The sequence below is a fragment of the Ochotona princeps genome, chromosome 16 (assembly GCF_030435755.1).
Source record: "Ochotona princeps isolate mOchPri1 chromosome 16, mOchPri1.hap1, whole genome shotgun sequence".
In the NCBI taxonomy this organism is placed as follows: domain Eukaryota; kingdom Metazoa; phylum Chordata; class Mammalia; order Lagomorpha; family Ochotonidae; genus Ochotona; species Ochotona princeps.
The window spans coordinates 8,254,754-8,275,288 of record NC_080847.1 but is presented as its reverse complement, the minus strand read 5'-3'; the positions used below and the strand labels follow the sequence as shown (position 1 = coordinate 8,275,288).

Genomic DNA, 20,535 nt, shown 5'->3' with positions numbered 1-20,535 from the left:
AAATAACCAGATTAGCAGATGGACAAAATATTTGCACATACACTTTTTCAGAGAAAGCATGTATTTCAAAAAGTGCCTCAAAAAATTTTCAACAGCATGAGTCACTAGGGGAATGTGAAATAATACCAACATTGAGCTGTTAGAGTGGCTGAAACCAGAAGGTTAAAAACCTCTGTATGCCAGGGGCTGATGGAGAGACAGGGCAAGTGGGCACCCGCAGGACATTTCACCTGCAAATCAAAATAGTACAACACTTTGGGAGACCATTTGGCAGTTGCTTCTTTTATTAAATGCATCTGGCTTACCATGTAACCCAGTACCTGAGAATGCTACTTGGGAGAAACCAAAAACCTCTTGCAAATGTTTAAATTGGCTTTCGTCTCTTGAAGCTGACAAGCACATACTGTCTGCCAGTAGTGAGTGGCTATTCTTCCCATTTCACTGTGGCTCACTCAGTAAGTGCTACGACATGTGTTGACGTATGCAAACCATATAGATGAATTTCAATTGCATATCATGCTAACTGAAAAAAAGCCAAACTCAAACACTATGTCCTTTGAATGATTCAGTTTCTAAGGCATTCTGGAAAAGTCAGAAGCATAGGAGCAGAAGGATGTCTGTTACCAGAACTGAAAGGGTGAGAGGAATGCTCCAAGGAGGCCCAAGGGAGCTTTTGATAGATGAAGGAAATGTTCTACATTTTGAATGTATTGGTGGTTTTGTGGCTTTACGCATTTGTCAAAATTCCTAGAGCTAAGATCACTCTAGGAAGATGCTCTGTCTACTTGTTACATCCTTCAACCCACCTGTCTAAAAACCAAAATAAAATAAAATTAATTTTTAAAGGCATATAAGAAAGTGCTGGTATGAATAGCTATGGTTGCTTAATTTAAATTATTGGGTTATAAAAACAATCCCAGAAGTAAATTCATAAAATGGTAGTGGCTTCACTCACATGGGAACTGTCCAATTCTACAGGACACCTCTGGAGTCCACCTGAATGTATTTCTGATTTATTCTAACTTCAGACGTAAAGGGGTCAATAGAAAGCATCAAGGGAGTACTACAATTAGGAGGAAGGTCATGACTAGGACGGTTCATGCGCACGCACACACACACGCACTTTCCCATCCTCAGTCTCCCAGGGCAGTGGGAACATCGCTGTTTTGAAGTGCCATCAGAGGGCTCCTAGACCGGAGGTGTTGTTGCTTCAACATCCCTGCAGTCTCCTGGGGAGTTTGTGATAGCACAGATTTTGCTCCCCTTCCCCAGGGATTCTGCTTCAGGAGTTGTGTGTGGAGGGAAGGATAATAACAGGCTTTCAGCTGCCGCTGCCGCTGCCACTGGCGCTGCTGTCCAGGTCCACTTTATCAGCACCGTCCCCAGACAGTGTGCAAAGTCTTTGTCGCTGCCAGTGACGAGGTCAGTACGGAATCCCAGTGGACTTCTTCAGAGTGATTTATGTCAGCCGGGTACAGCAGTTTATGCGTGTTGACCACAGGTGGTCATAAAAACTAGACTGGGGAATGGTATTCAATATGCCTTTGTTTTTCTTCTCTATTGTTCCAACGATTTATTTTTATTATATTTTTACAAAAGCATCACTTGGTGGGAAATTAGGGAGAGAAAGAAAAACATGCCCTTTTCTACAAATAGTTAGAATCAGAGCTTCTAGGTGAGCTGTTGATTTGGATCTGAAGTAGACCACTGGACCAACCCAAAGAGAACCAACTGTAGTTGGGATGGCTTTGGAAACCCTCCCAACTGCCAAGAAGAGATCGGCAGTGTAAAAATAGAGGACCAAGTGTCTTGTGTGGTTTTGCTTTTTGGCCCATCTTGGGGGTCTTCTCCACTTCCACGGGTCTTACAGCATGGAGGGGAGAGAGGTCCTGGACCACAGTAGCATCCAGTTTCAGTCCTTCACTCATTCCCCTTCAATTGAGTCAATTAATTCCCAAATTGAATCCCTTCACACTTTAAAATTCTTCCTCTACAAGGCTTTCTATAAAATTCTGCACTTGCAGAGTGTTCACCGGACAAGGGGACTTAGGCAATTTCACAGAAAACAGGATCAAAAGAAAAGTCTATTTTTGGCACAAAAAATAGAAATCCATGCATAATAGCGTTTTCATAATACGCATTTCCCATGAAATTTTGAAGACCTCTCATTTCACAAAGATGTGTTTTGCATACTCACTCTTAATTATTTTTGAACCCTTCAAAAGCAGGTTTTACTGCTTGCTCATTCATTCTTGCAATCCTAACACCTCATACATTACCTAGTACATGATAGTCAACAAGTAGCAGTTTATAAAAAAGTGGGAATAGTTTATCACATACATCTGAATAACCTATAGCTTGTGAATTATTGGTAAGAGACTAGACTAAGTTTTTGACTGTGTGAGTAATTAAATGATAAGCCAACATATATACTTTTTAGTGAAAGCAGCTCATTTTATAGTGATTTATAGTTCATATTAAAGTGATGTTGATTTTTTGGAAAACCAAATGATTCAAAGAATATCTATTTCTATCTGATCCCTTTTTCATTAATATACCAGAGCTTTCAGTAGGGAAAGTGCTCTCAAATAAAAGCACAATTTTGCCCAATGTTAATGCCATTTGCATTGCATTTATAATAGTACAGATCTATCATAAAACTGATATACTTTCAGTTTCTTGCAAGTTTTTTATTTTGTTTTTGTATTTTAAATATTTATTTGTTTGAAAAGCAGAGTTGAAGAGAGGGAGGAAGAGTCAGAGACAGAGAAAGGAGAGTCTTTTAGCCACTGGGATACAACCCAAATGGCCCCATCAGTAGGGTTTGGACCAGGCCCAAACCAGTAACTGTAACACCATCTTGATCTTCCACATGGGCTTTCTCAACCATGTTAGCAGGGAGCTGGATTTGTAACAGAGAAGCTGGAATTCAGACCAGTGCCTGTGTGGGAAGCCAGTGTTACTAGGGTGGTGGCTTAACCCCCTGTGCAACAGCACACTCTTTTGTCTTTTTAAAAAATAACTGATAGATTATATTTGAATAATTTTATCAATAGGAAGAAAAAATTATTTCAAGACCAAATATGTCCACTTTAAGACTAGAAACTCTGATAGTTTCCAGGACCACACTATTAATTTCTGCTAATTCTGTACACATAGGCATACAAAGCTTGAATTCATTTCTTTGAAATATTTATTATGAGTAACTTGTGACAATTTTTAAGCATTGCATGCCCACCTTGTTTTAACTATCAAATATTAGCAATTTAGTGACATATTGGCACACATTATTTTTCAAGCTATAGAAAAATGTCAAAGAAAAGAGTGTGGAAATCAGCAGGAATCACATGACTCAGAAATAATGGTCAATTCAGAGTAGGTTTTCTTTTAGATATTGCCACCAGTCTCTGCTAGAGGGTGTCCTGGCCTCTTTACTCTTGGGTGAATAATTTCCTGTTATAGCTGGGGGCTGTCCCATTGTGAATGTTGGGAATTGTCACTGTTTTTTACCCACTAGGTACCAGTAACACCTTCCTCTAATCAGGAAAACCGAAAGTGTCTCTAACTGTTGCATAATATGACGGGCTTTAATGGAAAATGGAATTAAAAGTCAGCGGGAAGCTCAATATTCAAAGCCCCCTTGTATTTCTCGGGTGCAGAATTGTCCCAGATTGAGAATCCCACTGCTCTAGACAGAGGAGTAAAAGAAAAGAATCCGAAAAACTTCATTGAAAGTGAGAGAACAAAGAAACGAAATAAAAGCCACTGGATTGGCTTTATATTATTTCTATGCCTATCAAATATATAATATGTATATATATTTATTCTCAAATGGAATATCCTGCTGAATAGAAAAAAAACTTATGAAAATTTTAAGATTATAGAGCGACTGAATTTAATAGTTCATTAATTCTAGCTTTTAGATTGTATTCATCTATGCTGAAAAATGGGCTAATTAGCATCCTGTGTTCTCTCTCGTTTCTTCTCCTCTCCCAGTTTAATGATTTTGTTCATATAGTTGTTTATTTATAAAAATCAACTACTAGTTAGTTCTGTTAATAGTGACTGCTCCTTGAATGCTTTAAGTTTGATTCATTCTTGTTTTTGCTGTCAGGTAGTTAATATTTTCTAATATTTGCCCCTCTAAAAAGGTCGGTGATGGTCATTTCCTGAGTTTGCATGTACTTGAGAAAAAATGGTAGTTTTAGGATTCTAAAACAAACTTGGATGAGTTATCATTATGTTGGTTTTGGTTTTGGATAACATCTTTGTTAAGATAGAGTTCACATGCCTTACAATTAAATCTTTCATATTTGTGGTTTAATCCTATCTTGGTAAATTTCATCATTTTAGTATATTATTATATGGAGCTGATGATTGCCCTCGTAGTTTCCTAACCTGCAGTACCAGCGTTGCTCTCCATTTTGTGACCCCCCCACTCCAGGTGGAAGAGATCACCACCTACTTTTCATCTCTTTGGATTATTCATGTAGGTGAAAGCATAAAATGTGTGGCCTTTTGCAATTGGCTCTTGTCACTTGGCATAATATCACTGAGCTTCTTCCATGTTGATGTGAATATGAATATTTCATCTCCCTATAAATGAATAATACTCCATTGCTTGTTCCCCTGAAGTTGAAAACGTCTAGACTGGTCCCACCTTGGGGATATTGACATCCACGTGTGAATTTGTGGGTCGACTATGGTGTGCATTATTGGGAGTGGAATTTCTGGGTTCCATAGGAACTCTGTATTTTGTCTCGTTGCTGACATTTTTGGGTCACATTCTGTGACCTTTGCCAGTGTGCACATATTGTCCCATTTTTGCCTGTGCTGAGGGATGCAGCCATCTGCTCTTTCCCAGCTTTTCTAGATGTCTTTGGGGATGATGGTAGTGCATTCTGAAGTAGGTTTCACTTTTTAATTTTTTTCCCCCAAAAGGGCTTTTGCACAATTTATTCTCAGAATTCTTTCCAGCTTGAGATCGCCTGCTTGTTGCCTTTTAGCACTTAGAAAATAAAGTAGGCTGGAAATGTTTTTCTTCTCTCTGAAGTTCACAGGCGTTGCTGCTTTATCTGGGAGCACTGACTGCTGTAGCGAAATCTGAGACCAAAGTGATTTTCCACCTTGTGGGTGACTTGCTTTTGCTGAGTGCTTGAAGGAACAATTATCCTTAAAGGCCAGTAATTAAATAAGGATATGTCGAGTGTTGTGCCTTTAGCAATAGCTTTTCCTGGAATAGATGTCATGTGGAAAGAACTATGTATACATTTTCAATATATGTATAAGTTGAGCTCTGTATTAATTGTTCAGCATTGTAGTCTAAAGTTCTCAGCACCATTACGTGAACAAAACAAGGGTTCTATCTTTGACATTTGAATGCTTCCATCTACTTTATTAAATGCATTTTTCTCAATTTGCTGCATTGAAATGTTGTTTTGTCAAAACACCCCTCAAACCTATAAGAATTTCTTATTCTAAGAAATTCTTGAGTCACTGAACTCAAGTTTCTTCATTTTTGCCAATATTGACTAACAACAATGTTTGAGAAATCACTGCTGCCCGGCATGCATTAAACAATCAAAGGTGCATGTAGGCAATAAATAACTACAGAAATGAGACTCCTAGTCTGGAAAAAGATATTGACTGGTGATTTGGTTCTTTTCTCTTCCATTTGACAGTGTTGTCTTCGATTTGGCAGGCTGCATATAAACTACTTTTAGAAAGTGAGAATCAATTGCATTTTAGCAGATAATAAGATAATACAATTTTGTGAACTCTATCATGCCTGATAATTCTCCAGTACTAGGAAATCTTTATTTATTTTTTATGCATGGTTTTGTTTTACCTTACTGGATTTCCTTTCTTTAATTTTCCTAAACTTTTTTTGCCTTTTCATCTCTTCCTCTTTTTTACTTTTTGTCTCTCTTCTGCTCTGCCCTTCACTGTTTTCTTTCCTTCCACTTACTTAACAATGCATGTGAGCCAAGTTACCCTGATCAGTATAATGTCATCAAACTGGAGTTACTCTAAACTTGCTTTCTTTCTTTCTTTAAATTAGTTTTGATGAAGTTTACATAGTTCATTAGAGTGGGAAGGGTTGAGGATTAGGGGAAAGTGGGTATGCCATTGTTTCCAAATTTTCTTTTGCTTTTTGCTTATATCTGAGGGAAGGACGGATATAAGGGGAGAAGCCACACCCAGCCTACAACAGCCTTACTACCTAGGGGTGGGGAACAACCAACCAATGTCATCACAGGGTCTCAGATTTGGAGCATGCTCCGAGGGTTCTGCTTAAGTGGTTTTGATAATCTTGCTGTTTCAAGGATGAGGGAATTCTTCTAAGGTCCATTAACTGACAACGTCCATCTTAGAGTCTCCATTTGCCCAAATTTTTGTTGTCAGTGCCTGGCTAGGGTAGGCACTCTGCTATGGTACATGATGTCTTCTGAGGCCCCAATGGACTGCTGTATCCTCCATGTGCATCTGAGTATGCTGTCCACTGCTCCACTTAGGCCACCGAGGAGGCCTAGTTCTGACACCAGCACTCCACGGTCAGACCACAGATCCTGCAATTTTCCCCATGGATGGAGTTCTGAGTCTAGCAATTCAGTTGTGGGCTGGATCCCCAAAGAAACCTCATCTGAAGTGATCCCATACCTGACTTTTCTGTGTGCTTGCCAATACAGAGTCCAGGTCTGTCCATCACTCACCTCAGCCTACGCTCACACTGGTAGTTCCAGTTGTTTGATCAGTTTTGTCTCCAGCTTGGTGTCTTACATAAACCAATGGATGCTGTGGCAGAGCCCAGCCCTGCCTACCACACAGTCGAGCCTCATGTGCACCAGTGGGAGCTGCAGCCTAATTCTAGCAACACCCAAAAACCCCCACTAGGTCTGCCCTCGGCTCACTTTCTTGTGCTTGCCAGTGTGCAGCAGACTGGTCCAGGCTGTCCCATTCAGCTCTCATACATGTCAATGGGTATTGATGCCTAACTCAACCCAACAACTCCACTATCCAACCCACACTCATGTCAGAGGGTGCCACCACCTATCTAGAAAGGCCTGCCCCCAGCCCTGATTCTCACACACACCAGTGGGACTTACAGCCCATCAGAGAGATGCCCACAGCTTCCCTGCTGGGACTACTCCCAGCCCCAGATTTTTCACACTGCAGGTGGTTCTGTATTCTGGCTTGACAGGATTTGCCCCTAGTCCTAGCACTTGCCAGATGATGTTGTGGTAAAGCCCAACCAGCCTGCACTTACTCTGGCTCATACATGCACCAGTGGGTATGGTAGGTTAACTCAGCCTGGCTCTCTCCCCAACCCAGCTCATATGTAAGCCAATAGATATTGTGGCCCTTCCCAGCCTGGTCTTTCCCCACTTCCAGATCTCATGCTCACCACTGGGAGCAGTGGCCCAGCAGAGGAGATCCTCCAGGCCCTTTTCTGAACTCACACCACCCTCCCTACCCCAGCACAGCCAGCCCCCAGTTCCAGCTCTAATATGGACTGGCTGGTGTTGTGGCCCAACCTGGCCTGCGCTATACCCTGTTTTGGTTCTTGAATCTGCCAATGGATATTATGAACTGGTCCAATCTGGCCTGCCTCCAGACTTGAGCCACATGTATGCAGGCGGGTGTCATAATCTGGCCTGGTCTAGCCTTGGTTTTGGCGCTCACCTGCAGGGACTGCATCCTGATAGAGGAGTTCTCCAAACTCCTCTATCAGGTCTCCTCCCAGTGACAGATCTTGCGCATACTGGTGGGTCCTTGGCCCAACCTGAGTTAGTCCACTTCCTGTCCTGGCAGGAACAGTGGCCTTACCCAACTGGCCCACACCCATTCCTGTTCTTACTACAGGATGCTGCAGCCCAGCCACACTGCAGATGGAGCTATGTATTGATGAGGCTCTGAGACAGTCTAGCACTCTAAGGCTGAGGGTGGAAGCAAAATACAGGAAGACACAGAATTACACCATCAATAAGAAAAACAAAGGAGTGTGGGTATTTTGGACTCTAGTGAAACAGAAAATGTTTCTGGGAGAAGACATTAGCTATGTTAGATGTCAATCATTCAAGTAACGTGAGGACCGATTGTTGAACTTAGCCACTTGAGTGGAGATCAATACTGCCCTTGGTCGTGGGATGTTTTGGTAAGGGCTGAGGAGTGAAAGTCTGCAATACAGGTTTAAGAAACAAGGAGAGGATTTATAAATGGAGGAGTTTAGTGGTGAGTGGGAAGAAAGGATTCTAAGATTGGGAGAATGAATAACACATCAAGCTGAGAGGTGAGATGCGATTAACAAAGTTGTGGAGTCGGGGTAGCTGATCTGTTGTGGCAAGAGAGCTTGTAGAACATGGGTGGTAAAGTAAGCAGATGTGGTGAGGGGAGCTTATGGAATCACTCCCGCTTTTTCTTTAAAGAAGATTGTGAGGGAAATTTACAAACACATGGGATGCTGTGTGTGTGGACAGAGGGAGGGTATGAATCTTAGAGTGTGGGACAGTGAAGTCTTTCAGAGAACATGCGCATAGTGTGATGGCATAACTGTGTTTAGTGCTTATAGTAGGCATTGTGTTATATCCATTTACATGTATGAATAGTGTATCTGTACTCAGTAACATGTGTGAATTTGTAATTAAGTCATATATATATAGAAATGATTAGGCAATGAGTATATGATTATGAATAATCCACTAGTTTTTATTTTTAATTATTATGGTTTAGTGAAGTACTTTACATAACTAATATAGGATCACTTCAAGAATTCATGCAAATAAATTAAAACATAAGTTTGTTTTGGTTCAAAAAGTTTTTGAATCCATGCATAATTTTTTTACAATTTATATTTCTCATTAAATTAAAAAAATTTCTTAAAGGCTGGCTCTCATCTTTTCAAAAATGTATTTTATTTGAAATGCAGAGAGTGAGTGAGAACAAGGGCAAGATCAGCCTTCCATTTGCTAGTTGACTTTCCAAATGCCCTCCCATAGTCCATGTAATGTCTAACTTGTTTTTGAAGGCAGTAATCTGAATGGCAAGTCCCTTCAACTTATGTAAATAATAGAGTCATGGTTTCATCAGTGTGCATTCAGTGAAAAGCTCCTGCTTAATTCCAATTCAGCGCTTGCTTGTTTTCCTCAAACCAAGAATGTCAACTTGATGTCATTTGAATAAACTATAATTTCTCAGATGGTTCGTTTCAAAACTGTTTTGATGGTTACACCTCTTTTCAGTTGGATACCTAAACCGAAATTCTATTATATGATCTGGTGAGACCAGCTTTATAACATTTTCTTTTAAAAAATATTTTTTAAAGATTTATTTATTTTTATTACAAAGTCAAATATACAGAAAGGAGGAGAGACAGAGAGGAAGATCTTCTGTCTGATGATTCACTCCCCAAGTGACTGCAACGGCTGGTGCTGTGCCAATCTGGAGCCAGGAACCAGGAACCAGGAACTTCATTTTTATTGGAAAGGCAGATTTGCAGAGAGGCAGAAGGAAAGATCTGCCATACACTGGTTCACTCCCCAAGTAATTGTAATGGCTGGAGCTGAGCTGATCCAAAGCCAGGAGCCAGGAGCTTCTTCTGGGTCTCCCACATGGGTGCAGGATCCCAAGGCTTTGCGCCATCCTCTACTGCTTTCCCAGGCCACAAGCTGCTAGGTCACTGTGCCGGGTCCTATGATATATTCTGTTGTTCATAATATATTCTCCTTTGTTTATAACAACATTGCCATTTACTAGGTAAAAATAGTTTGGTTTAAAGAAGATAGGGGTGTTCCATTTGAAAGATACCCAACCTGATTTCACACTCTTTTCAGCTGTACTCTGTTCTGCATGGATAATACAACAGAAAATTAGAATAAATTTTACTCGTCAGCTATGACATCTTCATTATCACCTTACATCTAGGCTAAATATGATCAGGTATCTGTCCCAAAAATCTGTGTTTCTACCTTCTTCCAAAATAAACTTGTATGTTTTGAGTATGTAAATTTGTATATACCTAATCTGTGTATTTGTTGTTACTGTAAAAGCAGTTTTGCACAAAACTAATAAAAGAATATTGGCAAGAAAGAGCCCCTTCATGGATTGCAAAATTCTTTGAATATAATGACAGCTGTTGTTCTGTCTTCAGAAGATGGGTTTTTCACTTTCTGCTTGCAGCATCCAACCTTACTGAGTGTTTTTATCTTTTGGGTAGGGGATAGTTGACGCTATGAAACAAGCTATGAACAAGTTTGTTCTCTTTTATAATGATATGCAATGTAAAATCTAAGTATCTCCCACCAGATTTCATTTTCTTCATTTTTATTTTGCTGATATTGATTCCTCCTGAGGCTCATAAATGGTTGAAAACAAGAATCGAAATGCTAAAACAACAGTGAATTGTGAAACCAATACTTCAGCTTTCACATTCTGGTAATATGACATGTATTTGATCTTTCTAAGCCAGTTCTCAAAAGGCAGCTATTATATGTTTGCTCTGATTTGTGGCAACTAATATATAGAGTACAAAGAAATCATGTATGTGTATGAACTTGACATTTTGAGATTTGATTACTGTGCATAGCCCTTGTTGATACTCCTGAGGAACAGTGAGCTTTTCTACTTACTTCTTGTTGAATTCTTTATTTAGTGAAATGTTAAGCTAGTTACTGTAGATTCAAAGTATGCCATTGCAAAAATTAAAAGAAAAATAAGAAAAGAAGGAGAAGAAAGATTGGGAGTGAGTGATAGAGGAAGTCAGGGTAGGATATGTCATCATTTCTTAAGACTGCATATATAAAGCACCAAATTTGTTCCATTTACATAAATGAAATTTAAAAAAATTCTTATATCAGCTAAAGTTGCAATCATCCAGTTATCCAGTCATTTTTAAATGATTTTCAACAATTGGCAGAAGCATTTTCTGCTCTATTATTCCTCACATCGGCATTTCAATATATTATTTTGTACTTGTGGAAAGACTACAGTAACTGCCCTGCCTCAGCTGCAATATTTGCTCAGCCCTAGGGCACTACTAAACTCTGCTATGTCTCTGCAAGGCAGTGAAGATAGCTGTTCTATTCATAATTCAAATATGAGTTAAAAAAAACAATTATTTTTAAATGATCACGTAAATTAGCTTTCCCAAATTTGCTTTTTTTTACATTATATTTGGAATTTAACAATACATCCTCCTCTACTATTGTAACTTTGCAGATTTTGTTATATAATTTCTTTATTATGGAAGCATAAAAGGAGGCAGTCCCAAAGGAATTTCAAACTTCTAGTACCCCACCTTGTGTGTAACTGAAAAAGATCTGTTGATTATGATTTAATTAATCATTCATTAGTTAGGATAATCCTCCATGGTTTATTTTTGTTGCAGTCATAGATCATTGCCTCATTTTCTATCTGTTGTGAAACTCTAAGATAAAGTTGACTAACTAAATATAATAGATATTATATGTGTGAGAGTGTTTCAGCAACTCAAACTAATAAACAGTGTTCGTTACAGTAGAAACATTCATTGTACAGAGGGTAGCATTTCAGAGTGGTTTCCCTGTTTCAGTCAGGTGCCTGAAGTCTTCTGTATGATGCTTCAATGAGTTTGTTTTCCATATGAAAGAAACGAAACATTGCATCTTGAAAAGAATAGTATCTAATTTAAATATTAGCATAGTTCTGCTGATTCCTGTTGTAATGAAGCAAACCATAATTTAATAATATCCTGTAATTTACAGCTTTAATTTTCATATATAAAGTTTCAACAGAAAGATATCTAACCCTTTCTAAAAATAGACCAGGTAATAAAATTTGAAGAAAACAAATGTATTCATTGTGGACTTGATGTTCTGTGTTTTCATGTCTCGTTCTTAAAGAGTGAGATGTCGGCGCTTAGAAATTGCTGTAAAATAAGCATCAGGCATGGGCTTGATGTGCCTATATAGGCTTTCGTCTCAGTCTGGGGAAAAAAAAGCAAAAAGCCACCTCAAAGTAGATTCTCAGCAGAATGAATTCCTTGCCAATATTGTGTATATCCTAGCTGAAAATTAACTTTTCAGTCAGGTTGAACAGAAAGAGAAAGCCCACCCCAGAATCTATTTAGGTGCTGATTGGTTCAAATTAAGGAAGATGAATTAAAAATCTAAGGAACATGTGGAAGCAGAGTCCACTTGGGTGATTTTTAACCAGCTAGCTATCTGTTCTTGGCTATCATAATGAACTGTTGTTTTGAAATTGTTTACAACTGCAGAAGATCAATACATCTTTCCACCAGGAAGATAATTCAGACAGGGGAATGTTATCTGGTGTTGGGTGTGTGCATGGAAGCAGCTGCTTAAAACTCAGGATGTGTGTTTGTGTTTGATGGGCTAAGGACGTGCTGATGGTGGCAGCTGTGTGCAGTCCATGCCTCTGATAATCCCCTCATCAAGCTCAAGTAGCCAGGTGGATTTCACCCCTGTCAGCTCATGCTCTTGAATTCACATTTCATTTTTCATACTTCCCGTTGTGGAAGATCCTTGGTACTTTTTTTTTTCCAAAAGGAAAGTGACAAACAATTTTTAAAAATGGAAAGAGACGGTAAGATGTATTTGCAAAGAAATTATATATAAGTTTTTGACTTCTGTCATTTTAAAAATGGCTTTATTTGACTCTAAATTTTTAAAAATTGATCTATTTTAATAAACATTAAGCGTAGAGAGAGAGAGTGAGAAAGGGAGAAAGTAAGAGGGATCTTCATCTGCTGGTTCACCGCTCACAACTGGCAGGGCTGAGTCTGCTGGCAGTTAGGAGCCTCTGACTCCAGTCCGGTTTTCACACGAGTGCCAAGGGGCCACAGACTTGGCCATCATCTGCTGTCTCCCAGGGCACATTTGCAGGAAGTTGCATTGGAAGCAGAGCATCCCAGATTCCATCTGGCCCTCTTCTATGGAATGCGGGCAATGCAACTGGAGGCTTAACCTACAGCATGAACACCCTCATTCACCTAGCTTCTGTCAGGTCTTTGATGTTATGTCTCAAACCGGTAAACACTGTGTGCTTGGAGGAATGGTAACCTTGTTGGGAACTCTCTTCATCCACTGTTCATCTACTTTGGTTTTCTAAGATGGAGTGAGGGATGGTTTTGAATGAATAAACATTTTCATGTTATGTCTTGGTCTTTAATTAGATGAGAATATTTAAATGCCAGATCAGCTTAGGAAAGCGCAGCACACATTAATGAAAAGAGTTAGCTGGGAACAGAACTCCATGAGTTATGCATGTTAAAGTGTCAGAGCGAGAAAGCCAGTGAGCTTCTTAAAGTTAGGATTTTGTTATTCAAAGCAAGTGGGTGTTTAAAAATTCAAGTTATAAAAAATTAAGCCATTAATCAAATTTTGGCAGTTCTTTTTAAAGATCACATTAATACAGTATTGTAGCTAGTTCGAGGATGTTTTTCTAATTTAAAATCTAACAGTCAGGCCACCACTGCTATCATGCAAGAAGGAATCCAGGCTGTCAGCCCCTGTGAAACCACTAATCGCATGTTTGTCCACTATGGAGTTCATAGAACAAAGAAAAGCAAACATATAAAAATGAGTAGCACTTTAAATGGTAAAAATTACAAAAGAGGGGGAAAAAGGTGGTGATGTCATTGATGCTACTTTATGAATTTTATTTTTCCTGTCTACTTAAAATGTTTTTGTGTGTATATAAACAGGGTCGTTTTGGAATTCAGCTTCCTTCAACACGGAGGCGTCCTACCTTCATTTCCCTACCTTCCATGGCGAGCTCAGTGCCGATGTCTCGTTCTTTTTTAAGACGACTTCTTCCTCAGGGGTGTTTCTGGAGAACCTGGGCATCAGCGATTTCATTCGAATTGAGCTACGCTGTAAGTGTCTTCTCCAGGAGAAGTCTATGGGGTTCTGTTACCTAGCAGTCAATTCGTCAACTAGTTTTTAAAGTATGTGTTTTTCTACTTTGTCAGTTGCATGGCTTTATTATGTCCTTTCAGTCCATTTATATATTACCTTGTCTTTTTGGTAGAAAATTAGGACATTTGCTATGCGATAATTTAGAGAAGTTATTGGTGTTTTCCAGAACCCAATTAGAAAGAATTTTAAATTTAAATAATTAAATTTTTAAAATTCCAGTTAATTACAAAATTACTGAATTAAATCATCCACTCATTTTGATTCACTCAGGCTTCTGCTAAGAGCTTACTGTCAAATGTGGATTTTATGTCTTTATGTCTTTACACAAATGTCTATAATAACTATTTTTATATAAAATACCAAGTGCTACTTATTTTTCTTGCCTTAGTTAAATAGTTCTACTCTTTATCAATATGAAATTTATTTGGAGGGTGGATTTCTTTAAAAATGTGTCTTTTTTCCAGAAATTAATGTAAATTTTAACATCTCACATGTAAGAACGCATGTTTATTTACTGATATTGTGGCATTTCACAAAATACAAACCAGTATATTTGAAAAAAATTTAAACTGATACATTAAAAATTGAATGTATGAGGTGTCAAAGATATTTCAGCACATGCATAAACTGAGCAGTGTTCAAATTCAAGCAAACCTGCGTCTTCTGCGTTCACCATTTCTCTATCAGACCCTTAATATTTCTTTTTCTTAATATTTATTAACTTTTTCTTAATGTTTATTTATTTTTATTGGAAATGCAGATATGCAGAGAAAAGGAGAGCCAGAGAGAAAGATCTTCCAACCACTGGTCTACTCCATAGGTGTGGCCGCAATGGCCAGAGCTGAGCCCATCCAAAGCAAGAGCCAGGAGTCTCTTCCAGGTCTCCCATGCGGGAGGGTGTAGGGTCACAAGGCTGTGGGCTCTCCTCTACTGCCTTCCCCAGCCACAGCAGAAAGCTGGATGGGAAGTGAAGCAGACGGGACACGAACTGGTGCCCATATGGGATGCTGGTGCATGCAAGGCGAGACTTTAGTCACTAGACTATTGCTCTGTCTCTTGAACCCTGGTCTTTACCTGTGGTGGTTCTTAGGCCATGGTACTGCTGCTGATTGTACCATGGACTCAGCTCTGAGCCACGTGAACAATCCTTATATCTAATTTTCCTAGCTCCCACAGTTGTCACCTTCTCGTTTGACGTGGGGAATGGCCCTTTCGAAATCTCTGTGCAGTCACCCAGCCAGTTCAATGACAACCAGTGGCACCATGTGAGAGTTGAAAGGAACATGAAAGAGGCTTCCATCCAAGTGGACCAGCTCTCCCCGAAGACACAGCCAGCCCCAGCGGACGGTCACATGCTCTTACAGCTCAACAGTCAGCTTTTTGTGGGTACGTTCCAATTTTTGGCAGGGGATCATCTCATTATATCATGTAACTGGGGGGTGGGGAAAAATGAAATAACACCAACTATAGAAAGCATCATGACAACAAGCAATGTTTCTCTGGGATCCATGCTGGAGACTGCCTGCTGCTCTGCTTCTTCCCCATAGCCGTCCCGTGGCTGTGGATTTCCCCAGTTACACAGGTGACATACCTGGCTTGCATTCAGAAATCCTACTAACGAGTGAGACTGAGATCTGTGCTGGATTGATTCCTGAACTTGCATATCTGTGTTTATTTAATATTACAGATCATTACTGACTGTATGTAGAACATATTCCAGTGTGTATTATACTGGAAAGGTGTATGGTGAAAGGCTTGCAGAATTGTTAAGGCCGGCTTCTTGTAACTCCATCTGAGGCTATCCTGGCATTTCTTCCCTGATGCTGCATCAGAAACAGACCAACAGAAGGAAAGCATGACAAAGCCAGTGTCCCTCCTTGTTTTACAGACATGCTCTGCCGTTTCTGCTCATCTGGAGCACTTTTCTGACCCGTTCTGATCACTGCTTTGTAACTGTATCTAAATGCTGTCCCTGTGTTCTCTGCATTCTTCACATCTTAGACTTGCCCATGAAACCCTTGTGGGTATGTTTATTTTGTTTTTTTTTTTTCCCTAGTTATTCTCCAGAACTTATGGGCTATGAAGTTCAAGGAATTATCTCTTCCTTGGTCCATTCTCATCCACTACAACAGTAATAAGAATTTAGTGATACCATAAAGCAGGATAAATGGTGAATTATCAGAAATCTTATTTTAAGCATTTTCAAGAGTTACATTTGGAACAAAATTTATTATACCCCTATTACATATATTGTCGCTTAACAACCTCATCTTGTTAGCACTGTCTCAGCATAAAGAAGGAAGCTTATTTGTGACATATTTGACTAAGACATATTTAAGATTCCCAATGAATTTATGTATTCATTATTTTGTATCATTTATTCTTTCTTTCATCCTATAAATATTTAATGAAGAGCCTCTATGAGTCAGGCACTAGGGTAGACAACCTAATCATGATTTTGTGACCACTCGACTGAGTTATTTAAGGCTATGGAAATAATAAAAAATACATGAGAAGAAATATATAACTTTTCTTTTAATAACATGCTAGAAGCAGAGTAAGGAAATTGACACAGATATTTCTTGAATTACAAAAAATGAGAGATAGCCACAACAAAAGGTATGGCAATTTAAAATCTGTCAGGAACTGGGAAATAGCCTTACTATTCTTGGAAATTGAGAGGGCTGAAATAGTCCTTGAATTTTTCAGTGAAATATGCTGCATTTTGCCTGTAGATGACCTTTCATCCTTGGTATGAATTTCAACTCAAGGGAGATGGAGCCGCTGCATTTTACCTCTGATAGGAATCCTGGCCTTAATTTGGTTTCAGACAGTTGTAATGAAGTACTAATATGACATCAGAAAACTGTTTTAGAATACGTTCGAATCTTTTGGCATCACTCATGTAATGTGAGTTTAATGAGTATCTAAGAGATTTCATCTTTATGGAGGCAATTGGTTAGGCCTCCGACATCCACATCTGTGCTTGGGTTGAAGGGTGGCTATGGGACTTGAATGTCTTAAAAATGGAAATTTTGATTACTTCTAAGTCAAAGTCACTGCAAATTTTTAAAAAAGAAAAAGTAAAGAGAAAGTTGTCAGCAAAAAGTTGTATCTCCTCTTAGTAAAATCTGATCATCAGAATGTCCCACTTCCTGCTGACAGTGAACTGCAGGTAAGCAGGCATGGCTTAACGTGGTGAGACTTGACAGGACCCACAGCAAGTAGGCTTACGGGCTTGGGTAGATCAGGCTGTTGGCTGGTGAGAGGCTGTGGAAGAGGCTCGTTTTCATCATTCCCTCTATCACAGAACAGAATGCTCCCTTAGGAAGGGGCTTCAACCAAGTGAGTAAAGCAACGCTTAGCAAACAAAATACTAATTTATCTATTTACAACATTGCAAGATACAGATATTTACCCCTGTAGAAAACTCAATGAAAGGCAAATTATAATTAAAAAGTTACACTGAATTGCAGCACAGTGGGTGAAAAACTATTTAAAAATGACAGTAATTAGGGCTAATTTAATGAAGCACTTACTATGACCGAGAAGTCCTCTGCCTTTCTGAGTGTATTTCAGTGCAAGAAGCAAGTGGCTGTCAATAGGAACAATGAGAGAAAAGTTAGCTCTGTGTGTATGTTATCCATATAGAAGCAAATAAGCCCACACATATGGATGTACATTTTCAGAAAATGACAAGTGCAGTAAAGGAAAAAGCAGAGTGAGGAATCAGGTGGTTATTTGAGTTGTGGGCTGAGGATATTCCCTCTGAGGGTCTTGAAGCTTGAGCACAGGCAGAATGACAGGGAAGAGGGAAGCAAGGGGAATATCAGAAATGAGAATTCCTGGCATCACATTTAAGGTGATGGGGGAGAAGCTCTAGGATTCAAGGATTAAGGAGAAAATCGGTGTCGCCTTATGGGGAACAATGCTCAGCTATGTAGTCAGGTTTGTTAGGCCATAGCATGCGATTACAGTTTAAGAGAGCAAGCAAGTGACGTCATCTAACTTACGTTTTTGAAGTTTTCCCTTACTACCTGGAGGAGGACGGGGGGAGCAGCGAGGTGGTCCTCCTGGAGAGGCTCAAGCAGAGACACAGAAAGACAGAGCTCTGACAAGTGCGCATGCACCTGCACACCTTACTGACAGGTCTGTTGCTGTTTGTGTCCCACTACTCATCTGTGGCAATATGCTCTTGGGGGCAAGTTGCTTTCTTGTAGACTCTTGGTTTCTTCGCATCATTTCCTGGGTTTAATTTCATCTGAAATTAGATATTCTTATTTCCTTCCTTTATTCTAATATGTAGCAGTGGTTCTGTAACCCAGGTTATATACCATAAATCACACAGCTACCGAGGAAAACTCTTCTTCATCACCCAAGGAAACTATGTCACCTCCTTCAACAGGATGTCACCTTCCCCCGCAAACGTTACTCAAACCAGATTTGACTCCTCTGTTCATTAATGGTGTGTGAACACAGGCCCTATGTAGAAAGGCCCTTCTCTTGGAAGCTGCCTCCTCACATTTGCTTTTTTTTTTTAATTGATTAGTTGTTGATTGATTAGAAAGGCCAACTTACAGAGAGAAGGAAAGACAAAGAAAAAGATCTTCCTTTCACTGGTTCACTTTACGAGTGGCCACAGTTGTCAGAACTGAGCTGATCCAAAGCCAGGAGCCAGGAGCCAGGAGCTTCTTCTGGATCTCCCATGCAGGTGCAGGGTTCCAAGGCTTTGGGCCATCCTCAACTGCTTTCTCAGACCACAAGCAGGAAGCTGGATGGGAAGCAGAGTAGCCAGGACATAAACCATCACCCGTATGGTATCCTGGCACATGCAAGGTGAGGATTTCAGCCACTAAGTTACCATGCTGGGGCCATCTGCTCACATCTTTTAAAAAATTGTTTTAATTTATTTGGAAAGGGAGATAGGGTGGAGGTGTAGGGTGGGGAATTTATCTTGCATCTCCTGGTTTGCTTCCTCAACAGTCACAATGGTGCTGGGCCAGACCAAACCAGGAACCTGGAACTTCATCCTGGTCTCCATGTGAGTGGCAGGGACCTGAAGTCTGGGGTCATCTTCCACTACTTTCCATGGCATATTTCTAGGAAACTAGACAGAAGTGGAAGAGCCAGGATGGATACTCACATGGAGTGCCAGCGTCATGTGCAGTGGCTTAACCTCGTGTACCACAATGCTGGCCCCTCCTCATATCTTAATATCTTCAACTACGTTCTGGTTTAGTTGTCTCCGGCCTCAGAACCAGGGATTTTATGGGTGAAAGAGAATCTCTGCTTTGATGCAATGTGATTAATTTTCTGGTTAAAATTTTAAAGGACAATTTATTTTCCCTTACTTACAAGTTCAGGGAGTAAATTTTGTAGCTCATCCGTCCATCTTAGCAATAATTATAACTCATTAGTGTTTTCAAGTGTGCGTAACGACTATCATTTATATTTGCATTTTGGGACAAATGAACAAGGTAAATGTGATTGTGAAAAGTAAGTTTGTAGTGTTCAGCATGACTTTATTCTAATTAAAATGTTTTAAATCCAGAGACAGATGATATTAATATTTTAAATTACTTCTTTATAAATGTGCAACAGAACTGCAAGGCTAAGTTAGCTTTAGTCTAGGACAGATGGTGTTACTATCCTAACATTCAGTGGCTTTTTGCCAAAAATGAAACACTTGTTTATAAACAAAGTTGGCAGACAGTTCTCTTGTGGAGTGTCTCAGAAGTTATGTGATCATACCCCAGATATGAGACATTAGAAATTTCAGTAACATATAAAAATAGATTTTCCTGATATATTATCTTGAACAGTGAGACCTACAATAAAATGTAATATTTGACTACAGGTTAAGTGTGATTTGCAATGTATTCTCTGTATCATTGGTCAGGTCTGTATTGATATCACCTATTAATATCACGTAGTTGTTTCCATTATGTTTCTTTGAGAGGAGTTCTTGGTAATTGCTCAGAAGAGGCTCACACAATGAGCTAACACGAAGGATGGACTGCATTTTGTCCATGGCTCGCTGCTTCATCCTCTGCACCAGAGTCCCCACACAAAGTGTGTGTTCCCACCTGGGGTGACACTCCAAGGCAAGATTAATGCTTTAATTTCTGAGCAAAAAAATAAATAAAACTTTAAAAAATGTGACCCAATTGGGCAAAGTTATATATGACAATTGGAATTAGGAATAAGCAGATGATAAATGGAGGTTCAGAGCTCCACATAGCATTGGTCTCTGCCTGAGAAACAGAAAAGAAAAGGCTTTTTGTAATCATCCCCCATAGTTCCAAGTATCAGAACAATTACCTTCAATTAATCTGAGCTGTAGGACGTCATGCAAAGGAAAGAAGGAACAAAATGATTTGTACGAGTAAGTGAAAAAAGGATGGATCCAATGTGGTAGCAGATTGTAAGCGACTGTCTCCTGTCTGTCTGTCGCATCACGTTGCTTGCTTTATGCAAGGACAGTCCACCTGCTGGAGCCCATCCCTCGCCTTGCTGTCTTACTGTACCACCTGTCATCATCTTCACACCCTTTCGTTTCTCTTGGTGTGTATGTTTCAATACACATGCTAAATATCTGCATGCAGAATTGGGATTCGTCACC

General features: G+C 39.6%; 1 protein-coding gene across 3 annotated transcripts in view; it reads left to right on the top strand.

The window, feature by feature from the left end:
* Nucleotides 1-20,535, top strand: part of CNTNAP4 (contactin associated protein family member 4) — a 557,001-nt gene that overhangs the window by 502,382 nt on the left and 34,084 nt on the right. For all 3 annotated transcript variants that reach the window (XM_058674663.1, XM_058674664.1, XM_058674662.1), the window contains 2 exons: nucleotides 13,700-13,870; nucleotides 15,081-15,299. In XM_058674663.1, coding sequence (XP_058530646.1) covers nucleotides 13,700-13,870; nucleotides 15,081-15,299 — 390 coding nt within the window. The remainder of the gene's footprint in view (nucleotides 1-13,699; nucleotides 13,871-15,080; nucleotides 15,300-20,535) is intronic.